Below are 25,664 nucleotides of genomic sequence, written 5' to 3' on the forward strand. Positions count from 1 at the left end.
TTTTCTGTTGCCTATACTAGTACGCAATAATTTTTCAGTGGTGAACTCACAATTAGTCTCAGCCAAATGAACACATACTTATCGCAATGACTTTAAAGACTTGGCTAAAACGTTAATACATGATGGCCCCCTTCGCATGACAGCCAGCTCTCCCGCATTCCTACATATTTCCAACTGTTCGCTGGTTATTGCCTAGTTGCCACCAGTGACCGGGTTGAGCTTCAATCGCCGCAACATAACTTGTTCAAGTAGCTGGTGTGCATGCGCACTTGCATTCATACTGAATTCCCCTACTCGCATAACTATTAACCAGTACAACGATACATATTGGCTCAAGTACGAGTTCGAATACCGGTTCCAGCGTTTTCTTACTCACTTTCGCTTTTCATTTGCATTCTTTAAATAGCAATGAAGTGTTTTCTTACTTTTTTTCTTTGCCATTTACTTTTGCTTCACATTGTTATGCGCAAGTAATGTCGGTTTGTATATACTTGTAATTACCGATTACATGAAACAAAGTTGGGGAAGGGTAGGGTGATAGCTGATATTAAGAAGAAAAGAAGGAAAGCATAGAAAATTGGCAAAGGAATATTCAGAATAGACGAAAGCTCTTTAAAAAGTGAAATCGCAGTCATAAAAAGTAAAAGCTCATAAAAAGTTAAGACCAATAGTCACCTTTTAACAGTGAAGCCCTAAAAAATTGCGGAAGACACACAATTTGAAAGTGTCGAGTGTCTTTCGGACATGAAAGAATTTCGAATAAAATACATCATCAATTACTGCATTTTTCAATTAAAATCCATACATTCTATTATTAGGAGAAGTCGGCCACTCATACGCAAACCTGAGGGCCAATACGAGGTTTTACAGCATTTCGTTGATATCTGTTTGACATGCCGGATTTTGCTTGGACAACCAAAGTTTGATATCTTTACGCGCTTGGAAGTCTCTCTCAGTAAGATAAAAGAGTTATAGTAGTTCTGAAATGTAGGAAATTTTGATGCCACTGGCAACTTGCAAACATGTAATAAATCTAGCTGAGTCTCGGTGGAGACAATCACTATTGAGCAAGTTAATAGACAAATGTGGCAGGAATGGAGCATGAGCCGCACAAACCCAGTATTAAAATTCAAAAGGAATGACATAAAAACTCTGATAGGGGTACTAACAGGTCACTGTCTTATTGGTAGACATGTCAGCAGGCTGGGTGTACCTTACAACGACTATTGTAGAAGCTCTCAGGAAGTGGAAGAAGAAGAGACGATAAAATATCTTATATGCGAATGTAAGGCTCTATACAGGAAAAGAATCGCAAATATCGGTCGAGGGTTCCTTGACGACGTGTCGGAAGTTGCTCATATAAAACTATTTATACTGAGTAACTTCATCGAAAGCACAGGTTGGTTCAGGGAGAAGATAATTAAGTGAGGGAATATTAGCTCCGGCGGTATCACAATGGGCTTCCTATAGGCCTAAATGCCTCTACCTACCTACCTAGTTCTGAAATGTAGTAACGAAGGACGTATTCGCCTTTATTAGCGGTGTTTGTAGGGAAGCTCAAAAAACAGCAACCGAAATATCCCAAATGATATCCATTTAAACCAACCCAACCAACAAAGTGGCGCAGTGGGAATACTATTACCGACATGAAGCTCGTTTAATCCGACGCGACGATTCGAAATGATGCGGAGCTAGAAGACGAAACATCAGACTGACCGAAATGAATCGAGAATCCGAATGATCTGGAATGAAGTAATGGAAGTTAGGGAGTAATAAATGAAATAAGCCGAAGAGCTAAAATTAGATTCTTTGAACCCGACACGAGCTGCCGAAGCCTGAAGGAACATGTGCTCGAAGTTCTGACATGAAACCTCTTAATCGAGGTGCCATTTGTTATTAAAGCTACGGAAAATGTTTCTAAACCGAATTTTGATAGTCTGCAGAAACATGAGATCGAAGGAACAATAGGAAAAATTGATATATAATTCAAATACATATAAGGAGATTATAAAGACTTAGCGGAGAACTCATCTGAGTGGTGTAAACTGGATGGCATTAGAAGGGGAAGGGGAATCTCACACACAACTACTATTTTTTCACTACACCCTGCTTTATTCTTCTCAGTTAGCGCAAGTAAAGCAAAGAAGGATCACATGTCATTCAGTAAATAAATATTTATAAGCATATGTATACATATATATATATACATGTATGTATTATATATGCATTCATATACGTACTTAGCGCCGACTTTTATTTCATTTATGCACCAAATTCGAGATTGTCGTAAATATCAGAAGTTTTTTTTACTTTTTGCAGCACCAAAGTGGCCGTGCCGGTTTTAAACTCGTAAATTCATGCGCTTACTACTCCGTATGCATGTGTGTCCGTGTGTAGTGTATGTGCGCGATTGTTATGACCAACTATTGCCGCCGATTGCATCGCTGATGACCAGCAGCGTTTAACGACGATTTGCGAATTCGATGATTGCTTTTCGCTCCGTTAGCTGCACTTCAACCCAGTTTGAATTAATCGCAGCGCAACGCTAAATCCACTATCCGGCAAGCAAATCAATTCATTGCAATATTTTCGTAGCATTGCGGCGTTGTTGCTGCTGCTATTGCTGTTGGCAATGTTGCCTGGCGACTCATCAATGCTGCAATGGATGATGATGGCATCGGAGCCATATACGAGCATACGCAAGTGCAGCACGTAGTGTAGATATATATTTATATACATATACATATACATACATATATATTGCATTTATCAACACATATTACACCACAAATGCACACTTGTGTGTCTGTCTGCTCTTGCAATTGCTTCGATTTGTTTCCATGTTCGTTTATTGAAAAGCATACTCAATCGCTGTCTTGTTGTTGTTATATTAATATGTAAACCATTGTTGTTGATTGCAGCCCAAACTCTTCGTGATGATCACTTCCATCTTTTGTGTCTCTGGATTATTCGCCACTGCTATCGCACTGCTTGGCAGCGGGACTAGAATGGCCACTTCAGTTCCCCCATTCGGCTGTGCCTTGTCATCTCGCGGCTGCTGTGCGATTTATTGCCCCCCTTCAACGCCATTCATCGATATTCAATTGCAGCATCAGCTTAGTATTCTGTGCTCGGCGCACAGCTGCCAATTGCCTGGTGGCTATTTCGATTTTCATTAGCCGAAAATTTGCTTTGATAGCCGAATGTTGAAGGTTATTTTTGTTTATTATTTACATAATATTTTTTGAACCCCGAAACTGTTTTATACCCTGCACAGAGTATATTAAGTTTGCCACGAAGTTTGTAATACCCAGAAGTAAACGTCGGCGACCCTATAAAGACTCGAGACAAGCTGAGTTAATTTAGTCACGTCCGTCAGTCTGTACATACGCGAACTAGTCCCTCAGTTTTGAGATATCGATCTGAAATTTTACACACATTCTTTTCGCCCCAAGCAGCAGCTATTCTCTAGGAACCGTCGATATGGGCCACTATAGGAAATAGCTGCCATACAAACCTGTCAATCCAAATCAAGCCCTTGTATTGAAAACTCCATTATTTGACACGATATTTTCGTGAAATTCGACATGGAGTAGAGCCAAAAAGGTTTTTAGATCGGTTTACTATAGCATATAGCTGTCATAAAAACATGCCAAACCAAATACAGTTCTTTTATAAAAAATATTTTTGATTTGTGATTGGCATTATAGCTTCGGTGCAGCCGAAGTTAACGTTTTTTTCTTATTTATTTTGAAATTGCAATCCTTTGAAGTACATACCGGTTTAGAATCAGTACCATCGAGATACTATACATATATATATATGAATGTATGTATGTATGTATGCCATCAATGGGCTTCAAAATCAAACGTTGATTCATAAAATATTTGGTTATTCATTGCTTGGCACTGACAATCTGTGGGAGAACTATTGCTCCACATTACTCGTGTTGTTTCAATGTCTTGCACTGATTGCAATCTTTAATGGCATTGAAATGGATGAGAACTGTATTCGAAAAATTCAAAGTATCATTCGGTTTAAAAATAAAAACATAGCTTCAGTTTTAGCCAAGCACGGTCGGTCTGCTATAGGGACAAAGACTACGGCTGTTCCGCTGGTTCTTAGTGGCTTAGATGGTCGAAGTTCAGAGGGAAGGCGAATTACTTTTGTGTATGAAGGTGACTTGGATTTCTCTACAAGCAAATCGAGCGGAATGGGGGCCCTAAATCAGTCTAGAATTAGTTGAAACAGTAGACATCTCAGAAAAACGCGTGGACCATATCCGATATAAAATTTGAGAAGCATGAGAAAGCCGTCGACTCGATGGGTGCCGCTTATGCTCACTGTAGACGACAAGCCTAACCGTGAGACCACTTTACAGCATTGGTTTGAGCTATTCAGGCACAATCTGAAGGACTTTCTGCGTCGTTTCGTAATCGCCCTCAAAACGTGGATACACTTATACAAGATGACCAGAAACCAAAACGAACACAGTCAAAACAGTGGACCTCACTTAACTATACCGCTTCGAAGGAGGCGAGGACTAGTCTATCGCCTGGTATTCACAAGAGTAATCTGGTTACAAAATTAACTGAACGTGTAATATAGAGTATAAAATGTTCGGCTACTCCCGAGCTTAGCCCTTCCTTAGTTGTTTTTGTTATGTCTGTATGACAACTATATGCTATAGTAGTCCGATCTGAACAATTTACAAAAGGATCAATTGGGTAATCAAATTTAAGCAAAAGGTTCATTCACCCCAAATATAAACTAAAGGATCGATGACTCCATAAAGTAAAAGCAAAAGCCAAATATAAACAAAGGTGGTTGGCTTGACTAGAAGTAAACAAAAGGATCGTTGACCTCATAAAATGTAAACAAAGAGGTCACTGACCTCGGCTAAATGTAAACAACAAGGTCACTGACCCCAAATGTAAATAAAAGGATCATTGACTCTATAAAATAAAAGCAAAAGCCAAATATAAACAAAGGTTGTGGACTTGGCTAAGCAATGAGGTCCTTGACCGCGACAAGATGTAAACACCAAGATCATTGAACTCAATATGTCAAAAAAAATGTAAACAAAAGGGTCATTGCCCTCAAATGTAAACAACAAGGTCATTGACCTCAAAAAATGTAAACAAAGTGGCACCGATCCCATATAATGTAAACAAACAGCTAATTCAGTCCATAAAGTGTAAACAAAGTTGCGCATGTTCTTTTTTCCAATAAACTGCTCATTACTTCGAATCGCCGATATCGGGCATAATAATATATAGCTGCCATACAAGCCACTATAGCATATATCGGTACAGCTGAAGTCTACGTTTTTTCTAGTTTAATATAAAGTTTTGCTGAACCTGAAGGTATTTTGCCTGCTTTGATCCTTGCAACTTGCAAGAGTAAAAAATGTTCGAACATAGTCCTTCCTTATTTGTTGTCTAAAAACGTTTGATCTCAAGACAATTTTTCAAAGCCTAAATAATTTCACGAGCGAGTTCGGTTAGGTATAAAACTTATATTTTTACAGATTCTATATTGGAACATGATTTTTTTGCATTGTTGTTCACATCCCATTAATCAGATCGTATTGACAGACTGCCGATAGCTGAGGCAGCACGCATCTCAAAAAACCGAGTGAATTATGTACTGCATAAAATATTGGACATGAGAAAGCTGTTGGCGCGAGGATTGTCGCATTTGCGCACTGTAGAAATCAGACGCAATCTGAAAGACTTTTTGTGTCGGTGAAAAAAGTGGACTTAATCCCACAAACCTGCTCCGAATAAGCCGAAGACTGGACTGTCGCCCGGAAATATAATGGCTGCCATGACTTTTCTCCATTATTTTCTATTTTGCTTATATCTTTGTAATATGCAATTTCGAGAACTCTACAAATTCTGGCTTTAAACAAGTTTAATAAAATAAATTTTTTTTTCGCCGAATCGTAGTGAATAAGTTTTTAAGGTGATGAGCTGAATCAACACTAGTTTTGATAAAAAACCACGTAATTTAGCAAAGAAAACACTCTCTTGCTTAACTTAAACTGAAGTATGTAAGAGAATGAAATTCACGCATCTTTTCGAGGCTTTGGGAAACCATTTAATCATATATTATATTATATAATAATTAACGACGGACAATGGGAAGTCAAATTCGGTTTTGAAAACATTATTGGTCGAATAAAACATTAGCCTGTATTCATACGTTGGGCGCACAGAATAAACCTATTAAAAGCACTCTGCAAGAAATAACGCTATGAAACTACCGTAAGCTCTATTTCTATCGTTCTTGCATAGATCACCCATTCGGTCTCCATTCAGCAAAAGCATTAAATAAGTAATTTGAAAATTGACTGCATTTGCTCAATGAAAATTGCGGAATAAATGGTGGCGTGGTGTGTAAGCGCGGTAGTACAAATGTAAATGCCACCAATTGTGGTGACAATGTTGTGAAAATGTTGCATCATTACCATATATGGTACATCCCACGCAGAATAATGCACATGCTCATGCATATGTATGCGACTACGTACATAAATGCCACACACGAATGGACAACAACAATGCATAGGAAATATTACCAGCAAATTCACAACCAGCTGTCTGTCGGACATTGGTGGAATAGTGTAATAAATTCAAATTTCGCAAATGAACAACATTTGCGCATCTGCAACCAAATCTTTGAGAGATATGTGTACATACATATAAAGGGTGGTTCATTTTATGGTACTGTACGCTCTCACTTTAAAAATTTGGTTTAAGGAGTTTCAACGTGGTTGCAAGTCGGTTTTTGATGACCCACGCTCAAGAGACCCAAAAATTGCTACGATGTCTAAGCGCAATTCGAAGAAGTTTATACAACGTTCTAAGATAGTCGTATCGTCTACGAAACATAAACCCACTGGTACATACCAGAGACTAAGAGACAGTCAAAAGTGTGGACTTCATCCGGAGAATCTGCTCTATCGAACGAAAAGTGGTGCCATCTCCATTTACTGGAGTTCACAAGATGGTAAGGGCTAAAGAGTCAAAGAGTTTTACTATGACGAATTATTGGGTCGATTCGACGCTGAATTGCATAAAATCGGGCCTAATTGACAAAGAGCTCACACCTTCCGCGCCGTCACGGTCAAATTGGTCGAATTATTATTATTATTTATTCGGCTCCCTGCGACTGAAGCAGTCCATCGCTTTGAATCGAATGAGGAGGTTATCGACGCCTACTTTGCTGAACTTCATAAAAAATACTTTTTAGACCGAGTAAAGAATTGGAGCATCGCTGCGTCATATACCAATAGAATCTCAGAAACTGTTTCTTTTTTTTCTAAACAAATATCAGTCACCCTGTACACTGTGATTAACAGTATTAGAAATAAAGCTATTTAATTGTTTGCGACTTAAGCAAAAGCCTTTTATATTAGAATTGTTTTATTGCGTTGACTTGGTTGTTGGCAAGTTGTTGTTGCTCCTGCTCGTTTCAGTTTTGGGCAATTGAGCAACTAGTGCGTAGCCAACGAGCATTAACGACGAGAATCTTATCTTCACTGCGATCAACTCATTATGTGGTGAATGTATGTACAAGTATGTATATTTGCAGTTTTAGTTTAAGCTTTTCCCTTTTCTTGTTTGGTTTTCCAGTTTGTTTGAGCAGTCACACCTTTGTTTTAATCAGTTAAAAGTTAGCGTCAACCACAATGCATTCAAATAAATGAAATTATTAAGCAAATTACAACTCAGTTGCCCAATTTATGAAAACGCAACATCCGCTGGCGTGATACACTACAAACAATGGACAATTTGCCCTGGTCACGGACAAGTAGCTAGTGAGCTTATTTAGCGCTTTAATGAACTAAAGTTGTTAGTTACACATTAATAATTTATTTGCCACAATTTTAAGCGGTTATATTAAATATTTTTCTCAAAAAATAAAAAAATTTCCGAAATTTTCAAGTTTTGGAAATATGAAGGTATTTGTAAGAATATTTTAACTTTGTGTAATGGGCTCCCGAAACTTTGAACTTTTAACGCGTTTTTCTCGAAACGCTGTTTTCAGCGTCGGTGCGGAAAATTTCTCTGAAACGGCTGAACCGATCGGCTTGAAATTTACACACGACATTCTTAAATATATTTTTCAGGTAATGATCGAGGGAATAAGATTTTTGACAATAATTTCGATTTTTTAAGCTACTTTGCATTGTAAATTTTCTCACAAAAAATGCATATTTTTGTTTGGGAAATCGCATATTTTTGTTTTCGAGTCGTTTTCTCGAAAATCAAAATGTGCACTATTTCTTCGATCATTACCTGTATTCATCTATCATAATACTGAATTTCATTGGTTTTTGGTTTCAGATAATTTGACGCCGAAATATTTTCCTCACCGCTAGACAAATTTTTCCAGAGATCCTTCTGAAGATCGGCTATAAGAACAAGGGATCCAATATTTTTAAAAATTAATCGCTGATTCTAAAAGTACATTAAATTCTCTTTATGTTATTTTTTTTAAGTCGTAAAATAAAATGCCGCTTTAAAAAAAATTTACAAAAACACGCATTTTCGGTCTTGCAAGTGGATGTAACCCCTTAAGCGAGTGATTGAACCCAAGTGTGGTCCCACTTTGTTTCACAGTTCGAAAGCTCTACGCTCTCAATGAAACCCCTGGAAACCCTCTTAGCTAAAATTGTATACAGAGTTATGCTGATTATAATGACTTGCCGAAACTTCATTCCTACAAGACTCGATCAAACGGTGAAATACATAAATAGTTGAAAAAAAATCTCGTCGTGTCACTGAATGAGAGAGCTTTTACTATACAAGTTCATTGTCGGATATATCTTTAGCTTTATCTTCTTCCACAGTTTATATGTGATAATTTAGTAAAGTTTTGTGATCAAGAGGATACGGAGCAACCCTGCTGCTAGGCGTTGCTCTAAAGACGACAAACTTAAACTAACACTTACCGATCCAAACAGGGTTAGATCGCCGAAATAACAGCCCTTGGCCGAATAAAATCCAGCTCAATTCCGGTAACGTAGAACCGGCTGTTGTGGGAATTAATCATATCTGGGTCTAAATTTTTCACAAAAAAAAAAAAGTCAGAAGACCCAAAGGGACTAATTGATGGTTTTGAAATATTTTTATTTAAAGCCGTTGAATATTCGGGTTCAATGGGATTAAATAGAACCTTCTGTGAGAAATGAAAACATATATCTGATGATATGATTCCCTTTAGGTAACGGTTATCCTTGGAGGAGCAAACTGATTTTCAACAAAGAGCGTTATACTATCTTAACAATTAGTAAAAAAAAAAAATGAATAAAAGAAAAAATAACCTTTAGTGACTGCCTAACGGCATTTTTAATTCCATAAAAAATGTTTAAGCAAATAGTTGCTCAGTTCGTTTCATTCAAAGTTTTAAATAATGAGGGCAATTCTTGATAAATCCTTTACCACTTATCTTATTTTATTCTAATACTGAGTTTTTCAAATCGGCATAAATTTTCTGATTTGCATTTCAAAAAATGTTGAGAAGCTATAAGTATTTGCGTAGATAAGTACACTGATGAAAAAAATATATGTAATAGTATATTTACCAAAAGTGTTGCCTTTATTAGTTACCACCATTCCGAATACCAATAATTATAGTTATCGAAACAAATTGCGTAAATAAATTTCAATTATAATATACGTATATTCTGCTTGCTTTTTAACCTTGCGTTTCCCTTTAAAAACTAAATTCAGTTATCCACTCACATTTATAAAGACTATATATTTGCAAATGTGTGTAAATGATTGACATACATTTGGGTTTAAAGAATTTGAAGGGGTGCGTACGTGCCATTTACCACTTGCGCCTTAAAATTCACGACGATGATATTTATCCGGATCAAAGTATGATGTGACGACAACGCGATCGCTAAACTTACGACCGGTCAACGCTTGTTGTGCCTTCTGACAGTCCATAACGGAATTGAATTCAACAAACACTTTGCCACAACCGGGCACATCAACACCCTCAATGGGACGTGGTATTTCCACGCTACGCACAACGCCATACTTATTGCATTCCTCTTTGATATCCTCCAAAATATCTTCGTACTCCTCTTCATCACGCAACTCATCCGGCGTGACCATATTCAACAAGCACAACACTTCAGTGGGTGGACCCGAGGTACCGACCATCGACATGCCGGGCACTTGTATCATGACCGGCGCAGCGGTAGTGGCGCTATTCTGTGCATTCTTCGCACCAACACTGGCGCGTTGTACTATCAACTTCTTATCGCCCAGTTGCATGCCATTCAGACCGGCAATAGCCTGCAAGTAATGAGAAATGAAATGTCAACGTTTTGTATTAAAATAATGTATAGTGCTTACCTGATCGGTTATGCTGTGATCAACGTACTCAGAGAAGGCATAGCCTTTGCTCAAACCGGTGGCGGCATCCTTTACCAAATTGAAAGCGCGCAATTGACCAAATGAGAGTAGCAACTCTTTTACCTAGTGGAATTTAGAAAGCAATTGCGATTAGTTTTTGGCTGTTAATGCGTTTTGTGTTATTAGCAAAATAAAAATAATAAAAAATTCTAAATTGTATTGACATCTGCGAACTTTGTATTGTTTTGTTTTAATCGTCATAAAAGAGCTAATTGCAATTCCACTGCGATTATAAGTAACCCTTTAATGAGAGTGCATGTCCTTCCACCACCACCACCACCTAAAACAAAATAACATTGGGAATTGGCTAAACGAAATTGTCGACATTGATTTGTAGTTTACTTAGTATGGTTATTCTGAAAAGTTCCTGTAGAGATTTTTGCAAATGGAATTTGTTGTCAATTTTTATAAACTTGCCTTTTACACCGACATTTGCATGCATTGCAATTTCACTGCATCGACACGCACTCACTTAAGTTTCTCACACCGCATATATTGTACTCGCAACTTAATGCACACGCAAGAAAAGATGTGTGTTTTCTTTTGTATGTAGGTGGGTGCAGTGGGCATGGTCGATGCAACTGCAATAAAATCGAAAGCGAAAACGAACCTTCTACGAGTTCTTTCTTGTTGCTGTGGTGTATGATGCAACCTAAGCTACAAATGACCAAACAATCAAAAACACAATTAATACAAGTTTTGACAACAAATCTAGGTAGATATGTATATACATATAAACAACAAAAAAAAATTGTTTTAAATTTAGCTCAAAAAATGTTGTAAGAACAGATCATTCTAGCTGAAAGTGAATTTAAGTGCGTTGTTTAGACTGGAGCTGAAAATTAAGCTGTAAGAAGAGCTGAAAAGTGAAATTTGGTGCTGAAAATTCAAAACCGTAGCAGAAGTTCTGCGCTGAAATTTAAGCTGAAAGAGGAATTCAAATGATAACTAAATTGGCACGCATGCAGCGCTGCTTGACTGCAACCGCATTTGGTATACTGGATACGCCTATAATGCTACAGGGGAAAAATTTAAATAAATTTTGGAAATTCTCTTTCTTTGGAATTCATGTATGCCCGTAGCCGCACTGCCTCATAAACTGTGCCAAAAAAACTTTACAGTTACATTATTCTGGATATATCAACAAAGTGCAGCAATCAGCCAACTTACCTGCTCTTCATTCAAATAATTAGGCAGGCCGCCAATGAAAATCTTGTGCGGTGAATCTGGCACAACGGTCGAAATGACACCATTAGCTGCAATTAAAAAATAATAATTAATTAGAAAAACAATTTTACAAAAAATAATTGTTTTTTTTTAGAAACCTCCCTTTTCTAGGCATTTTTTTTAGAAAAATTTGCAGCTTACCTACTGGCGCCGTTATTGGCGGCGCATCAGCTACACCGGGCATGGGTTGATAATCATGTGGGCGTCGTATTTTCAAGCTCTGACCCTTAAAGTTGATGCCATCAAATGCCATTGCCTGTGTGGTCTCATCAGTCGAACGAAATTCTAAGAAAGCGAAATTCTTATCCAAATTAATCTGACATGCCAAAACTGGACTGCCAGCCGCTTGTGCCAGACCCGTCAAGTGCATTTGTTGATTGAAGAATTCCATCATTTCATCTTCGGTAACACCGAACGGTATATTGCCCACGTAGAGACGACGTGCCTGTCGCGTTATGGTTGAACCCACAACCGGCACGGCGGCTTGTGGAATTTCGGGTACAGCATTTGCCGGTATCTGACCGGCTGCCTGCATTGCTTTATACTGCATGGGGGTAATATGTTCAAAACCTGGCGGTGGTACATCCCAATATAACGAAGGTTTTCTTCGTCGCGAACGTGTGTGCCGATCACGGCCAGCAGCAGCACCCTCGCGCTTACGATCGCGAGAGCGTGAACGACGATAATCGCGTTCTCGGTCGCGTTCCCTTGAACGCGATCTATGTCGGCGCCTATCACGGTCTGCAAAAAATATAAGTACATACATATATGTGTACCTTTAAATATACACGTTGTTCGTTGCTAGAAAACTTCGCAGCTACTCACCTTCTGAACCCATTTTATAGCTAGTTAGTAATTACTCAATGATATTAATGATGAATATTTCCAAAATCTTTTGTTAATAATATATATTTTTAAGCACAATGATTGAAAAAACACAATTTTTTTGGTGTGTGTGCACAAGCCGAATTCGTTAGCGAAGATTTTTCTGACAGACGCTACGCATAATTGTCAAACGCAAAGAGAGAGACAAACATATTATCAGATGTCAATTACAACCAGGCTGCCATTATTATAACTAATTTAGATATTTGAGTTACGACTTGGTTAAGCCGTTATTAGGCAACAAGTATTCCAATTTAGAATTTAAACTGCTTTTTCCCAGTTATTTACAAATATTTCCACAGCTTTGATCGTAATATTTAATAAATATATGATATAAAATATTTTTCTTAGCCCATAGTTAATAAAATATTTAATCAAAGTGGCATCCGTGGAAAAGACAAATTCGCCGTAATTAAGGTTTTGAATGTAGCAATATTTTTCTATTAATACAACTTAAGGCTTTTTCGAAAGTTTTATTTAGATTAATACACAATTTAATCGCCAGGACTGTTTTGTATATTAAGTTTCGATATTAGCAAAAACCTTTAAAATTGCCTAGAAGGTAAAATCAAATCAAAATTTCAACTTTAATATTCGTTTGTTTAATAAATGGTTTCAGAGAGTTTTCGATTTTAATAAACATGAAACAGTTATATTGCGAATCGTCTGCATTACAAAAAAAAAATACGGTGCTAATAAATTTGTAACTGTCCTTATGCAAAATAAAAACATAAACCATAGGTGTGGCAGCACTGAATAAACAGCTGTAGCCATTATTTTGTTTACAATCTTCCAATTGTGATGAATTATGAGCGTAAAAATATTTCTGCCCGCTTTTCTGTTTCACACAAAAAAAGACTGTGATATATATGGAGAAATACAAATCAATGAAAATAACGCAATTTCTTATTATATTATTGCGCATCAAGATTATCAGAATGTGAGTCGAGGCAGTTTGCGACACTTGGGACACATAGTTCGTGCCGGACCAACATCCGCCTTACAACATCGAGATGTTGCGGTGACCTTTGCCTATGACGACGACACGCCAAACATTTATTTAGTTAAATTAAGCATAAAACCGTCAGGAACCACACAAGTAAATGTCTTCCTTTATGATGTGCCAAAAATGCGACACTTGTACGAATATATTATAATCAATTATGAGACAAATAAAAGCCATGCAATATCTACTGAAGGAAATTGCGAGGAAGAAACTGACCAATGTAATGACGTTGTATTGTTGTGCCGTCTGTTAAATGAAAATCACAAGCAAAATAAAGTGCTTAAAGTCACGATATTCAGTATTCTACAAAAGTTACTATTTTTACTGCCTAATTTAATAACATATTTATTAATTATATTGCTGGAGTGTAAGCCAGTTAAAACGCTTATGCAAAAAACATCAATTTACGTACACTTTTTGGAATGGCGTAGATTGGACGCAACGGGGTAAGCTCGATGAATTTTATCTTAGATATACTGTCTATTTTAATGTATTTCCGTTTTAGAAAACGTAAACTTAACATAGCAATAGACAAAATTCTCGGAGTTAGTGTAATGATATTCTTACTCTTTTACGTATCGCAGCCCGGCGATTACCTGCTAACAACATCGCACGTGAGTAATTAGAGCCTCTATTTGTGTACTTATACTAAGCATCTAATTTTGTGTACATGTACGTATGTATTCCAGTGGGTCATACAAAAGCTGCGCTTGCTGCTGCGTTCCCTTAAAGGCAGCCCGATTGGCCTCAAACTGAATGAGCATCTTAACAATTTTCTGCTCGATTGTTTTAATTATCACATCGATCTGTGGGAAAAGTTTTTAGGTAACCTCATACACACTATAATTTCTTTAAATGTTCCACTTCGTTCTCCAACTAGATCTGATCGAACCCATTGTGCGTCAACTTTTCGTCCCAATTGCCATGCTTGGTTTTATAGGAATATCCTTTCAATTAGCATCTTTGCCAGTGTTGATATCAATAATCGGTTTGCATGCGCATTGCTTTTATATATACACAGCAGTGTAAGCTGCCCATTGTATATGAAAATATCAATAAATATAAACATATATTTTTTTAATTAGATTGTACAAAGTGGAGATCAGAGGTATCCAAGTACTTTGGAAGGTGATGCTAGGCAAACGCTACAATGTGCTTAAAAGTAAATATAGTTTAAAAATTCACACATATAATTAAGCTAAATAAGCATGACTTGCAGATCGCGTGGAGTCACATAATTATGTTAACCGGCAGTTGTATCTAGCGACAATATTCTTTACATCGCTGCTATTTTTGTTTCCAACAGTATTGGTTTATTACGTGGTTTTCACAACGGTAACACAAGTTTGTAAGTTTTTCTTTTACAAATTTTTAATTACTTTCTTGTAGTTGCGGCTTTGTATATACCTCGTAAATTTGGTTGTCGAAGTGTTGCGGCGTAAAATTTTAAAATTTCCTCTGCTAACTCTGTTAAAATGGACCATTGATAAATTTTACGATATGGGTATGTAATTATGAAACTTTTAATAACTATAATTTGGCATTAATTTCTTTTATTGATTTATTTTAGAAAGTATACACATCGCTTATATGCCACACTCGCCGTCCCCTTTGTTACAACCACAGAATTTGCAAATTAGTATGTCCGTTTTCAAATTAAGCATACAAAAATCGCCATTAAGTCGGGTATTTTCATGTGAAAGTGGAATCCTGGAAGAATTTAAATCGGATGAGATGTCAATTAAAAATGCATTTAGGCGTATGCTTAAAGGAACATTTTAAAACTGTTAGTAAATTCTCACTGATATTAAATCTGTCTTAAACCACAAATGGTTGTTATATTGTTCAAAAATTAATAATTTTTAATACAAATCAGTTTACATATTTTGCATATAATGCGCTTTCTACTGGAAATTTTGGTATATACAATGCATACAAAATAAGAAATAAGGACACAAATTAATATTTGTATTGAAGTTATAACTTCTTAAAAATCATAGTTTTCAAGAAACTTCTTATTAACTAAAAACACGCCTCAAACATTGTTCTAACGTACAGTTAAACTTACAGGTATTTATTATACAAAATTACATTTAAGCCACCGGAGAAATAAACTAGAATATTAAAATTATCCTCAGTTGAAAATCTGTGTAGACTTCTACTATACCGTCGTTCGATTTGCATCACCGCCAAGTTTTTGAACCAGCTGCAAGATAATATAAGAAAATTAACTCTTTGTCAAAAACGTTTCTTTTATATATTTTTTTTATTTTCATAAATTTACAGTAAAATTACGACCCTGCCAAATCTATTACTTATTTTCTGTTAGCTATTACATCTGTCAACTGTCACACGTTCCTATTGCGATCGAGTGAGTGAAACAGCGATAGTCCACCAACAAATTCTATTTTACTTCATATTTCTATCAGCTCGCTGTGAAAGATTTGTACAAATCTCTAAATTCGTGCGAAATGTCGGGATATATTGCCAGGAAAGGTCCCTTAGTCTTTTGTAAGTACATTTGAATGTTATATACAACAAATTATTGTATGACTTAGGATTTAAACTATCGAACACTAAAAAATATATCAGAAATATGTTTTTCCCATTTGGTTACGTAAATAAAAAATGTATTAATACTTTTTTTTAATAAATAATAATAACCATGTATCCTCAATTTTTAGCAAATTTGGGCAAATGGGCCTATAACTTGTCTGGTTTCAATCAATACGGTGAGTGATCGCTATTAAGCTTTTATAATTATTGTTGCTCAATAACTAACCTTCAATTCGCACAATGTTTTAATATCACTTATCAATTGACATACCCATAGGTCTGCACCGTGATGATTGCCTGTATGAGAATGAGGACGTGAAAGAAGCTGTACGTCGTCTCCCCCGTAAATTGTACGATGAACGTAACTACCGTATTATGCGTGCTCTGCATTTGTCCATGACAAAAACATTTTTACCAAAAGAACAATGGACTAAATATGAGGAGGACGTCAAATACTTGGAACCATATTTGAAGGAAGTTATTAAAGAGCGCGAAGAACGCGAGGAGTGGAATAAGGACCATTAAATGCGTTCTTTAATCTTAATCTATAAAAATGCGATTTATTTAGAGATGTGTAAAATAATGAAAATAAATTATCTAAAAAATGTAACCAAGACTTTTTACAAAAAAATTTTACTTAGTACAGGCAGGTAGAGAGTTTCTTGAAAATTTTTAAAATTTCTGTATTTTAAATTAAAATTAACTTACCTTTTGAATAAATGGAGCATTCAGAACAGAGCCTAACACAGGCACTCGCCCCAAGAAATTAATTGCCACTGGGAAGAATCCGCTAAATTATTAAATAAATATTTATATAAATTAGAATAAAGTGTGAAATATATATCTCTTACCTGAATAACACAAAGAATCCATATAGTTCAATAACCATACCAATCATAGGAAAACCAAGTAGTACTACAAAAATTCCGCCAAAAAAAGCTGTAGTTCCTTTAACTTTATGTCTTTGGAAGAAAAACCGGAATGTACGTTGGACTCCAATTACGCAGGCAAGACCACTTAGGAAAAGTAACTAGAAGTTAATTGTTAATACTTAATATAAAATACCCGTTATAATTATATTATTACATTGCCGATTGCTAATAATCCTTTATCAAATAGAAATAACACACCCAAAAATAGAAAGGAGACACCAAAACCAGCCAGGCCAATGCCGATTTCTATAAAAAACATTCATATTTAGCCAACAATAGTAACAATAAAAGACTAAGAAAAACACGAAGGGCTGAAGCCAAACACGAATAACGCGGGTCCGTTTAAGTCATTATAGACTTACTTTGTAAATCTGTTACTTCAATCATAATGCTTCTTGTGCAAAATTTTATATAAATTTTTTTTTAACAACCTAAAATACTATAAATCAATGTATTTAGTTATTATTTACTACAAATATTTGATCTCTTCCACGTAAACCGATTTTTCTTTTTGGTTGTTCGAACAGCTGATTGTTTCTTCCCATGACATTTGGCGTTTCGTTGTGTTAATTGAAATTGCATCATTTACAAACACAGTTAAAAGTGTTGGGAAACTTAAACAAAACATTGTACTGATATATCAAACAAATAAAATCATAAATTCAGAGTAAGTCAATATAATTTGATTTTAAGAAACAATATTAATTTCAGATTGAAATACAACTTTTATTATAAATTATATAATTTAAGCAAACTTAACCTGTTATTTATGTGTTTTTTTTTACATTTTTTTTGTGTTGTGTAGTAATATATTTACAAAGATATTGTAATTATCAACAAAGATATGGCAGCTCATGTATTGGCAGCCATTTTTGCTGAAAATACAACTCTGTGTGCGGCAAAACGCCATTTTTCAATCAATGCAGAAAAATTTTTCTCAGTGGCGTGGCTTTAACTTCTGCTGTTTTAAATAGTGAAATTCAGTCAAATTTTAGCGTTAAACAGTGTCAACAGATTCTTAAAAACAAATATGGATAGTGAGTATACGTTTAAAATTAACATTTTGAATAGATTTTCAATGTTTCTGTTAATTATAACACAGGAGGTGGTTATGGCGGTGCTGGTGGCGGAGGAGGTTACAATAATTTTTCTGTACCACCACCGAATTTCCAGCAGCAAATGCAACCAAAAAGTGGCGGCTACAACGATCAATCCTCCTACAACAAAGGAGGTATATACATAATTAAATTTGCACTGAAAATTTTTTCTTTAACTAAAGTTGATTTGTAGGTTATGATTCAGGTAGTCGCGGCGGAAGTGGTGGAGGCGGCGGCGGTTGGAATGACCGTGGAAGTGGCGGAGGCGGCGGTTATGGGTATGTATCTATTATCCTTTACATTTTCGTTCGAAACAACTTCACAAGCTAAGGCCCATTCATTAGCTTATCTCAAGCTAATAACGAAAAGAGCGTGTTCAAATCCTATAAAAAAGATTTTTGTTGACAAAGCTATCAAATGCAAAGTGTTTAGGGTATCTGTGCCGTTTTAGAATGTATGTATAATTGAAAATCAAAATTTGTATAAGTTGAAAAATTTGGGATTTTTGCTTCTCTACTGCATCTGCAAACTATTGAACTTCGTGTTTACCTGACCCTTAATTTTAAACATATGATTTTGAGAGGTATAAAACAATTGTGGTGCAATTTAATTGATGAAGGTACATGTGTGCAAATCTGTTAGCTACTTTTGTTTTTGTTTTTTTTTCCTTATTTATTCCATGTTGATTCAAGTATTTAAATTTATCTAATTTAAGCGAGGCATTGTTACACGCAATATCGTGGTGAATTTCTATGATACTGTTTATTTTGTGGAGAAGCAATAAATTCCAACATTGTCATTTTTTTTTTTAACTTGTTTTTATTGTTGCATTGTTTATGAAACTTTTTTAAAAGTAATTTAAAGGCGTAGAGGTGTAATACTGTCGACGACATTGTGAAAATTTCATCAGAAATAACTCCATGAAAAATTAACATGATCTGGTTTCTAAATCGTTTTAAGTGGTTCATTTTGTTGGCGTAATATGAATAGTACACAATATGAAATACATACCTAAGAGCCTGGTGTATAATATTGCTTAGTTGGGTAAGGTTAATTTCGAAATATTTAAACTTTGTAATGTTCAAATCATCTGGTGGATCAACAACGTTTTAACTACGCGTGAATTTAATGGTTGGTTATTGAGGAAAACACATTTACAATCAACTTAAAAATGGTACTTGCTTGTGTATGCGATCTAACATGATTTTTAAAAATTCTCAGTAACTGCAAATCACGAATGCACATTTAAATGAGTCTTGATATCCTATTTTAGAAATGGAGGCGGCAGCAAGGACGGCTACAATAAAGGTAAAATAAAAGCAAGCCAAATTGCAAATAATTGAGTAAAGTATAAATCAATTCATTTACTACTTACAATTCTTAACTCTGCGATTTACGTATAAATTATTGTATGACTAGTGTTTTCATAGTGTATTTAATTGAGAGTGCCAACTAATAGAGAGTACATACATATATATAAAAACTTCTTGTGGGGTACACTGCAAATTACGCAGTTCTGGAATAATAGAACTACAATGTATTCTTTTTTAATTCAGAGTATTCTGACTTTATGTCAAAACAACATGAGAGTGCACCAAGTGGATGGTATATATGTATAAGTATAATGCCGTATCCGGTGATACAGTTGATCAATAAAAATTTGATCTTGGTATTCAAAAACATTATGGTATCTGTTTTGGGTTATTTGAAACTATAGAAGATTCACAAACTAGTGAAAATAAAGGTGGAACTGTTAAAATATTATATATATTAACGCTATAATTTTTAAGAAACGCAAAGGTTTATATATTTGGTTTCACGAACAGCATATATACTGTTGAAAAAATATCTTGTGTAACTCGCAAAAATTGCAAATTTTTTGTTTAAAGAAATACAAAGAGGTGTTATTATATTGGAGTACATAAATACATTTACATATGTATTTGGTATTGGTGTTATAGAAACAACCATGGTTAAATTCTTCAGTATCTTTATTATTGCTCCTGATAAAATTTATCAAAGGTGAACCAGAGAATATAACTGACTACACTACACTTCGTCCATGTTTCAAAAGTGTTCTATTAGAAGGTCATACACTTACTATTATTATATATATTCATATTCATATTATCGTACTTCGAATTAGCGTTTTAAAGTAGTTTCTTGAAACCAATTTAGTGACCAAGCCATATCTCACAGTTTAAATATATTTATTAAGATAAAATGATGCTAATATTAGTTATGTTATTTTAGGCGGATATAGTGGAGGCAGCGGTGGCGGCGGCGGCGGTGGTGCTGCCGAAATGGTTACTCAAGAAGACACCATCTTTGTCTCTGGCATGGATCCTGCGACCGATGAAATGGCTATTGAAACGCATTTTGGTGCTATAGGCATAATTAAGGTAAGTTTGCGAACGCTTCAATAATCATTATGCAATTTATAATAATTTTTATTTGATATTTATGCACCTGCAGAAAGATAAACGTACTATGAAGCCTAAAATTTGGTTATACAAGCACAAAGATACCGGCGTTTCAAAAGGCGAAGCTACTGTAACCTATGACGATACAAATGCCGCACAATCAGCCATCGCTTGGTTTGATGGCCGAGATTTCAATGGCTGTACGATTAAAGTTTCGTTAGCACAACGTCAAAATAACTGGAAAGGTCGTGGAGGCGGTAGTAGTGGTGGTGGCGGCGGCGGTGGTGGTTTCGGTGGCCGTGGCGGTCCCGGTGGTGGCGGTGGACGTGGTGGTGGTGGCGGTGGTGGTAGATTTGAACGCGGTGGAGGCGGAGGCGGTGGTGATTATGATTCCGGCCGCGGAGGTGGTGGTGATCGTGGTGGCCGTGGTAGAATGGGAGGTGGCGGCGGCGGCGGCGGAGGCGGTGGTGGTGGTGGTGGTGGTAACGTGCCACAACGCGAAGGTGACTGGAAATGTAGCAGTTGTAATAATACCAACTTTGCTTGGCGCAACGAGTGCAATAGGTATGTAGGCCAAATTGCTACCTTTTGTTTGAGTGTTGATGCTATAAAAAGAAATTCTATTTGCAGGTGTAAAGAACCTAAAAGTGATGGTGATAATGAAGGTGGTAGTGGCGGCGGTGGCGGCTATGGCGGTGGTGGTTATGGCGGCGGCAGCGGTGGTGGTGGTTATGGCAGTGACCGCGGTAGTGGTGGTGGCGGTGGCGGTTATGGCAATAACGATCGCGGTGGCGGCGGTGGTGGTTATGGTAACCGAGATCGCGGAAATGGCGGAGGTGGCGGCGGCGGCGGTGGCGGTGGTGGTTTCAACCGCTTCGGTGGCGGAGGCGGTGGTGGTCGAGGAGGCGGCGGTGGCCGCGGAATGGGTGGTGGTGGTCGCCGCGATGGAGGCGGTGGTCCGGTTAGAAATGACGGAGGCAATCGGCCCAGACCCTATTAACTGTTGTGCGATTTTAAGTTATATATATGTATTTAACTTTAAAGAAATTTTTTAAGTAAAGCAGATTTATTGTAGTAAGATCGTAATTATTACTGCTATCTAAATAACAACAGTTTGCACGAAAAGTAGTTATGATGAAACAAAAATAATGACAAATGTTTATTACGGTGTATCATTTTTCAAAATAAACAAACTTATTTTTTAATTTTAATGACCAAATACAATTAATTGTTTTTTCTTTCTAATGAACACGCCTCTAATGATATGTTATAACATCTCTTAAGAACAGAGAATTTTAGAATGAGCTATAAAAAAAGAGTGAACTGTGCGCTTGTATAGAAACTCCTCTCGTTGCCTGGAACAAGCTTGTGCCCAGCTGTTATTAACAAAAGCTGATATCACTTGATTGAAAGTTGATCTTTGCGGCATCTGGTACTTTATTGAAATTAAGCTTCGTCTGTGCGAGAAGTTCAGCAGGCAAGGGCAATAAGGCTGCAACGATTATTATTTTTATCTAAATGTTTTTGTTGTTGTAACGATTATCCAAACTCTGCTTGGGGGACAGCAATAAGTTAACTGTCATCGAAGTCACGTAACGATAGGCCGAGGAAACGAGCTATTTCGATTGATTCGAACCATGCGGAGAGGGACGGTTAAGTGAGTAGATTTCATAGGGCATGCAAAGATTTCGAGAATCTAACCTTGTTTGGATCGGTAAGTAATCGGTTTTTTGTCCAAAATAATGTTGAATGCTGCGAGTTGTAAGTCCTTGGTCAGATAAAAATCCGGTTGCGTTACAAATTAGACTACTCTATATACAAACGGTTTTTATTAAATTATTAACAATACTTCAATGTAAAACGGGCCTACTGGTTGTAAAAATGCAAATTGAATAAATTATGAATGTCAAATTATTCAAATTATTTTCATCTCCGAAATAGCAGAATTTTGTCAGTGTGCATAAAAACTGGTTGTAATCGATAACTTGTTTTAATAATCTGTTTCATTTGCATTTAAATACAAAATAACTGCTTGCGGTCTATTGAAAATCAAGTTAATTTTTTATAATAAACTCAAATCTCTATCAATTTTTAGTACTTATGTACATGCATACATATATTGAATTATATTTATTGCCTTACAAGTGACTAGTAACAATGTTAAACAAAGGGCTTAACCAAAGCAGCTTCAAATATTTGCATAAATTACACATTCAATTGCGCCAGCGAAATACCAAATCAACATACAAAATCAAAACAAAATTTTGTCTATTTCCTTTTTGTTACACTGTTTGTTTTCATTTTGTATGGTTATGATTTTAATTGCCTGCCTCAAATTCGAAGATAAAAACAATAATAATAATAATAATAGTAATTATGTGTAGGACGATGATAAATCACTGAAATAAGCGCCAATTTAATTACGTGAGTGCGCCTGTGTGTGAACCGGTTATTAGAAGCAATGATATTTAATTTGTAAACGGCTGCTCGAATTGTAAATGGCTTTCAAATGCAGCGCGCAGTTGAGCTTCTTCCTCATTATAGATGTTTAATGTTCGAATGTGATCAATTGGGTCGGGCAATATGTGGAAATATATTTCCTCAAAACTTGTCTAGGTGAATAGTAATTTTTGTCATCATCCCGATTGATTGAGCCTTATTTTATTTATCTTTTAACTAAGCAAGCTTTATGGTTTGCCAGTAAATCAGCTTTACGTTGCATACTCAAAGCGAATGGCGTGACGAGGTGAATAAATTTGCTGTGAAATCAATTTGGATTGCAACTTTTTAAAGCTGAACATTTGAAAAATAAAACGACATGCTAGTTACATGCAGTGCTTATCAAAATTTATAAAACTCATATAGGGCAATTTTAAAATTACACATACATATGTACGTAGTGACCCATAACATGGACCAACCCTTAGGCGTGAGTGGAATTTTGATGAAGTTGAACCTAAAATAGATTTAATAATTATATACATACATACATGTGTATATTTTAATTTGATTGGCTTATATTATAAATTTTATAGCCTACGGTGGTCTAGAAAAGTATAGAGTTGGTAACTTAAATAATATGTTATGATAAAATTGTTGTTGTAATATTAAAAACGTTTCGTAATTACCTTGCGGTGCATGCTGCTGTCATCCATGCTGATTCTTAGCCGGATAATAACTATTTCTGGGTGTGCTCTTTTACAGGAAACAAATGAGGACAAAGCTACATCCTAAGATTGGACATGCTGTTCGTATATACATACATCTCCTCTTATATTTTGTGCCAAGCGAAAGTCTTCTCTTCACTGGTATTGTGTAAAAAGGACTGTTTGACCTTCAAAGATTATGTAATATTTTAAGCAAACTTTTAGTGCATAAATCTGGCTTGAAGTCGGTAGATCGACAAATCGCTCGACCAGATGATGTGGTAAGACCTTAATTTTTCCCCGTTCCCACGACAGTCGGGTCTACGTAACCGGAACGGACCCGGATTTATTCCGGCCAAGGACTGTCAACTCGGCAGAATTCTGTCGCCACAACAACAACAACAACCTTAATTTTTCCAAAAGTTACACATAAGGATTTCTAATGTAAAATTCCACGCAAACCTAAACCCTGTTCAAATCCAAACTTTGCCGCTGAGTTTATGAATTATTGTATTATACCCGCAAAAGAAGCTATATAGAGTAAAATGTACATATATATATGTATATTGAAAATTTATTATACATATATATGGTATATTAATCTGAGCCCGAATCCAATTTGGTAACAGTAATTTTTTAAACAATTCAAAAAGTGTTACCATTTTTGAAAATTCCCTCATAGAGATCAAATTGGTTAGAAGATATTTTTATAAAAGTATGCACTAACCTTTTCAAACCACGCCCTCTTGTTCAGCAACATTTATATACGTCTCATAAATCACTTGAACAACGAATCCAAATTTGGGACACATTACTCAAATGATACTATCTAAGGCATAATATTCTAACCTCACTTTTCTACCAATGTAACTGTAATGTCCGAATATCATTTTGCATATTTTTGATTGGATTTTGATTGGTTTTCGGAACATTCTGGCTTGAAACTTATAACTGAAAATCTCTCATAGTCTATATGGGTTTACAGAGTTTTCAAAATGACCAAAAACTCGTTTTTGACAACCTTAACTTCAAAATTGTACTTTATGATGTAGGTTTTATATTACGTCCAACAAAGGTCAAAGAAAAATATCAATAAAGTAATATAACAGAATAACCGAAATGGTTCTCTTGATATATTAATACGTTTTACAAGAAAATCGTTTCTGTCCCTTTAGTATTTATGGGTAAAAATTTGAGATATAATATATTAACAAATTAAGATAAGACGGTTGATTGGGTACCAAAACTTTTTGATTTAGACCAACTAACTCCTGACCTCTTATACAAGAATTTCGGTGCTCCTGCTGGACCTTAAAATGTATCTATCGATCGATATGTGAGACAAATTGAGAAAAAATATCTGAACATATCGCTCTTAGGAAAGTCTAATTTGTTTCTTAAATTTCGGCAAACGATTCAAAACTTCTACAAGAAAGAATAAACTTTATTATTTTCAATTATTTTTACCCTGAACAAGGTTACATATTAAGCTAGTCAAGAAGTTTCTAACACCTAAAAGGAAACGTCGGAAATCATATAAAGTGTATATATAAATGATCAGTGTGACGAGGTGAGTCGATTTAGCCATTTCCGTCTGTATATATGCAAACTTACGCCCAGTTTTTGAGATACCGACCTGAAATTCGTCTGTCATATCAGTATAGCATATAGCTGACATTTGAACTGACCGATCGAAATCAAAAAAACAAATTTTTTTATGCTATAAATAATGCAACTGTGAAGGGTATTATATTCAGTATCGCCCGAATTTTTCACTCTCTTACTTGTTTCTTCTCTGCAACCATGACATTAGTTGTTTGGCGCCTCTTCAATTAACACCAATTATTTTCATTGAATTTTATCAAAAATCTCTGCAAATTTTTACACACACGTGTAATTAGTTACTTATGTAATCAATTACAGCAATGTATTACTGAATCGACAGCAATACGC

General features: G+C 35.8%; 5 protein-coding genes and 1 long non-coding RNA gene across 8 annotated transcripts; 3 read left to right on the plus strand and 3 right to left on the minus strand.

Annotated features, from left to right (window-relative positions):
- Positions 1-9,583: 9,583 nt before the first annotated feature.
- U2af50 (U2 small nuclear riboprotein auxiliary factor 50) lies at positions 9,584-12,670 on the minus strand. Its single transcript, XM_014236870.3, has 5 exons — positions 12,492-12,670; positions 11,808-12,407; positions 11,610-11,695; positions 10,380-10,502; positions 9,584-10,319 (listed from the first exon to the last, which is right to left on the minus strand). The coding sequence occupies exons 1-5, from the start codon at positions 12,502-12,504 to the stop codon at positions 9,858-9,860; spliced, it is 1,284 nt and encodes a 427-aa protein (XP_014092345.1). The 5' UTR covers positions 12,505-12,670; the 3' UTR covers positions 9,584-9,857.
- A 622-nt stretch (positions 12,671-13,292) lies between these two features.
- On the plus strand, positions 13,293-15,387 carry PIG-Q (phosphatidylinositol glycan anchor biosynthesis class Q). Its single transcript, XM_014236867.3, has 8 exons — positions 13,293-14,003; positions 14,063-14,171; positions 14,247-14,382; positions 14,438-14,582; positions 14,643-14,719; positions 14,777-14,892; positions 14,947-15,061; positions 15,128-15,387. The coding sequence occupies exons 1-8, from the start codon at positions 13,360-13,362 to the stop codon at positions 15,337-15,339; spliced, it is 1,554 nt and encodes a 517-aa protein (XP_014092342.3). The 5' UTR covers positions 13,293-13,359; the 3' UTR covers positions 15,340-15,387.
- LOC106618938 (vesicle transport protein GOT1B) lies at positions 15,089-17,592 on the minus strand. 2 transcript variants are annotated; one of them, XR_004976420.2, is made up of 6 exons: positions 17,408-17,591; positions 17,200-17,291; positions 16,965-17,143; positions 16,822-16,903; positions 15,626-15,763; positions 15,089-15,267 (listed from the first exon to the last, which is right to left on the minus strand). XR_004976420.2 is itself a non-coding variant. In XM_036362333.2 (5 exons), exons 1-5 carry the CDS (start codon positions 17,430-17,432, stop codon positions 15,719-15,721), a joined length of 423 nt encoding a protein of 140 aa, XP_036218226.1. In that variant the 5' UTR covers positions 17,433-17,592; the 3' UTR covers positions 15,089-15,718. The 2 variants fall into 2 exon arrangements, 1 of the variants encoding a protein (XP_036218226.1); XM_036362333.2 differs by having other exon boundaries at positions 15,089-15,763; positions 17,408-17,592.
- UQCR-14 (Ubiquinol-cytochrome c reductase 14 kDa subunit) lies at positions 15,910-16,723 on the plus strand. Its single transcript, XM_014236869.3, has 3 exons — positions 15,910-16,068; positions 16,242-16,289; positions 16,391-16,723. The coding sequence occupies exons 1-3, from the start codon at positions 16,029-16,031 to the stop codon at positions 16,636-16,638; spliced, it is 336 nt and encodes a 111-aa protein (XP_014092344.1). The 5' UTR covers positions 15,910-16,028; the 3' UTR covers positions 16,639-16,723.
- A 330-nt stretch (positions 17,593-17,922) lies between the features above and the next one.
- caz (FUS RNA binding protein cabeza) lies at positions 17,923-21,789 on the plus strand. 2 transcript variants are annotated; one of them, XM_014236871.3, is made up of 7 exons: positions 17,923-18,082; positions 18,148-18,276; positions 18,336-18,420; positions 19,416-19,450; positions 20,396-20,544; positions 20,618-21,129; positions 21,196-21,789. In XM_014236871.3, the coding sequence occupies exons 1-7, from the start codon at positions 18,076-18,078 to the stop codon at positions 21,563-21,565; spliced, it is 1,287 nt and encodes a 428-aa protein (XP_014092346.2). In that variant the 5' UTR covers positions 17,923-18,075; the 3' UTR covers positions 21,566-21,789. The 2 variants fall into 2 exon arrangements, with proteins under 2 accessions (XP_014092346.2, XP_069966555.1); XM_070110454.1 differs by lacking the exon at positions 19,416-19,450.
- On the minus strand, positions 21,613-24,123 carry LOC118680826 (uncharacterized). Its single transcript, XR_004976419.2, has 4 exons — positions 23,694-24,123; positions 23,454-23,521; positions 22,267-23,358; positions 21,613-22,181 (listed from the first exon to the last, which is right to left on the minus strand). It is a non-coding gene; the product is annotated as an uncharacterized lncRNA (long non-coding RNA).
- Between the last annotated feature and the right edge of the window lie 1,541 nt (positions 24,124-25,664).

Source organism: Bactrocera oleae, chromosome 5 (assembly GCF_042242935.1).
Source record: "Bactrocera oleae isolate idBacOlea1 chromosome 5, idBacOlea1, whole genome shotgun sequence".
Taxonomy (NCBI): domain Eukaryota; kingdom Metazoa; phylum Arthropoda; class Insecta; order Diptera; family Tephritidae; genus Bactrocera; species Bactrocera oleae.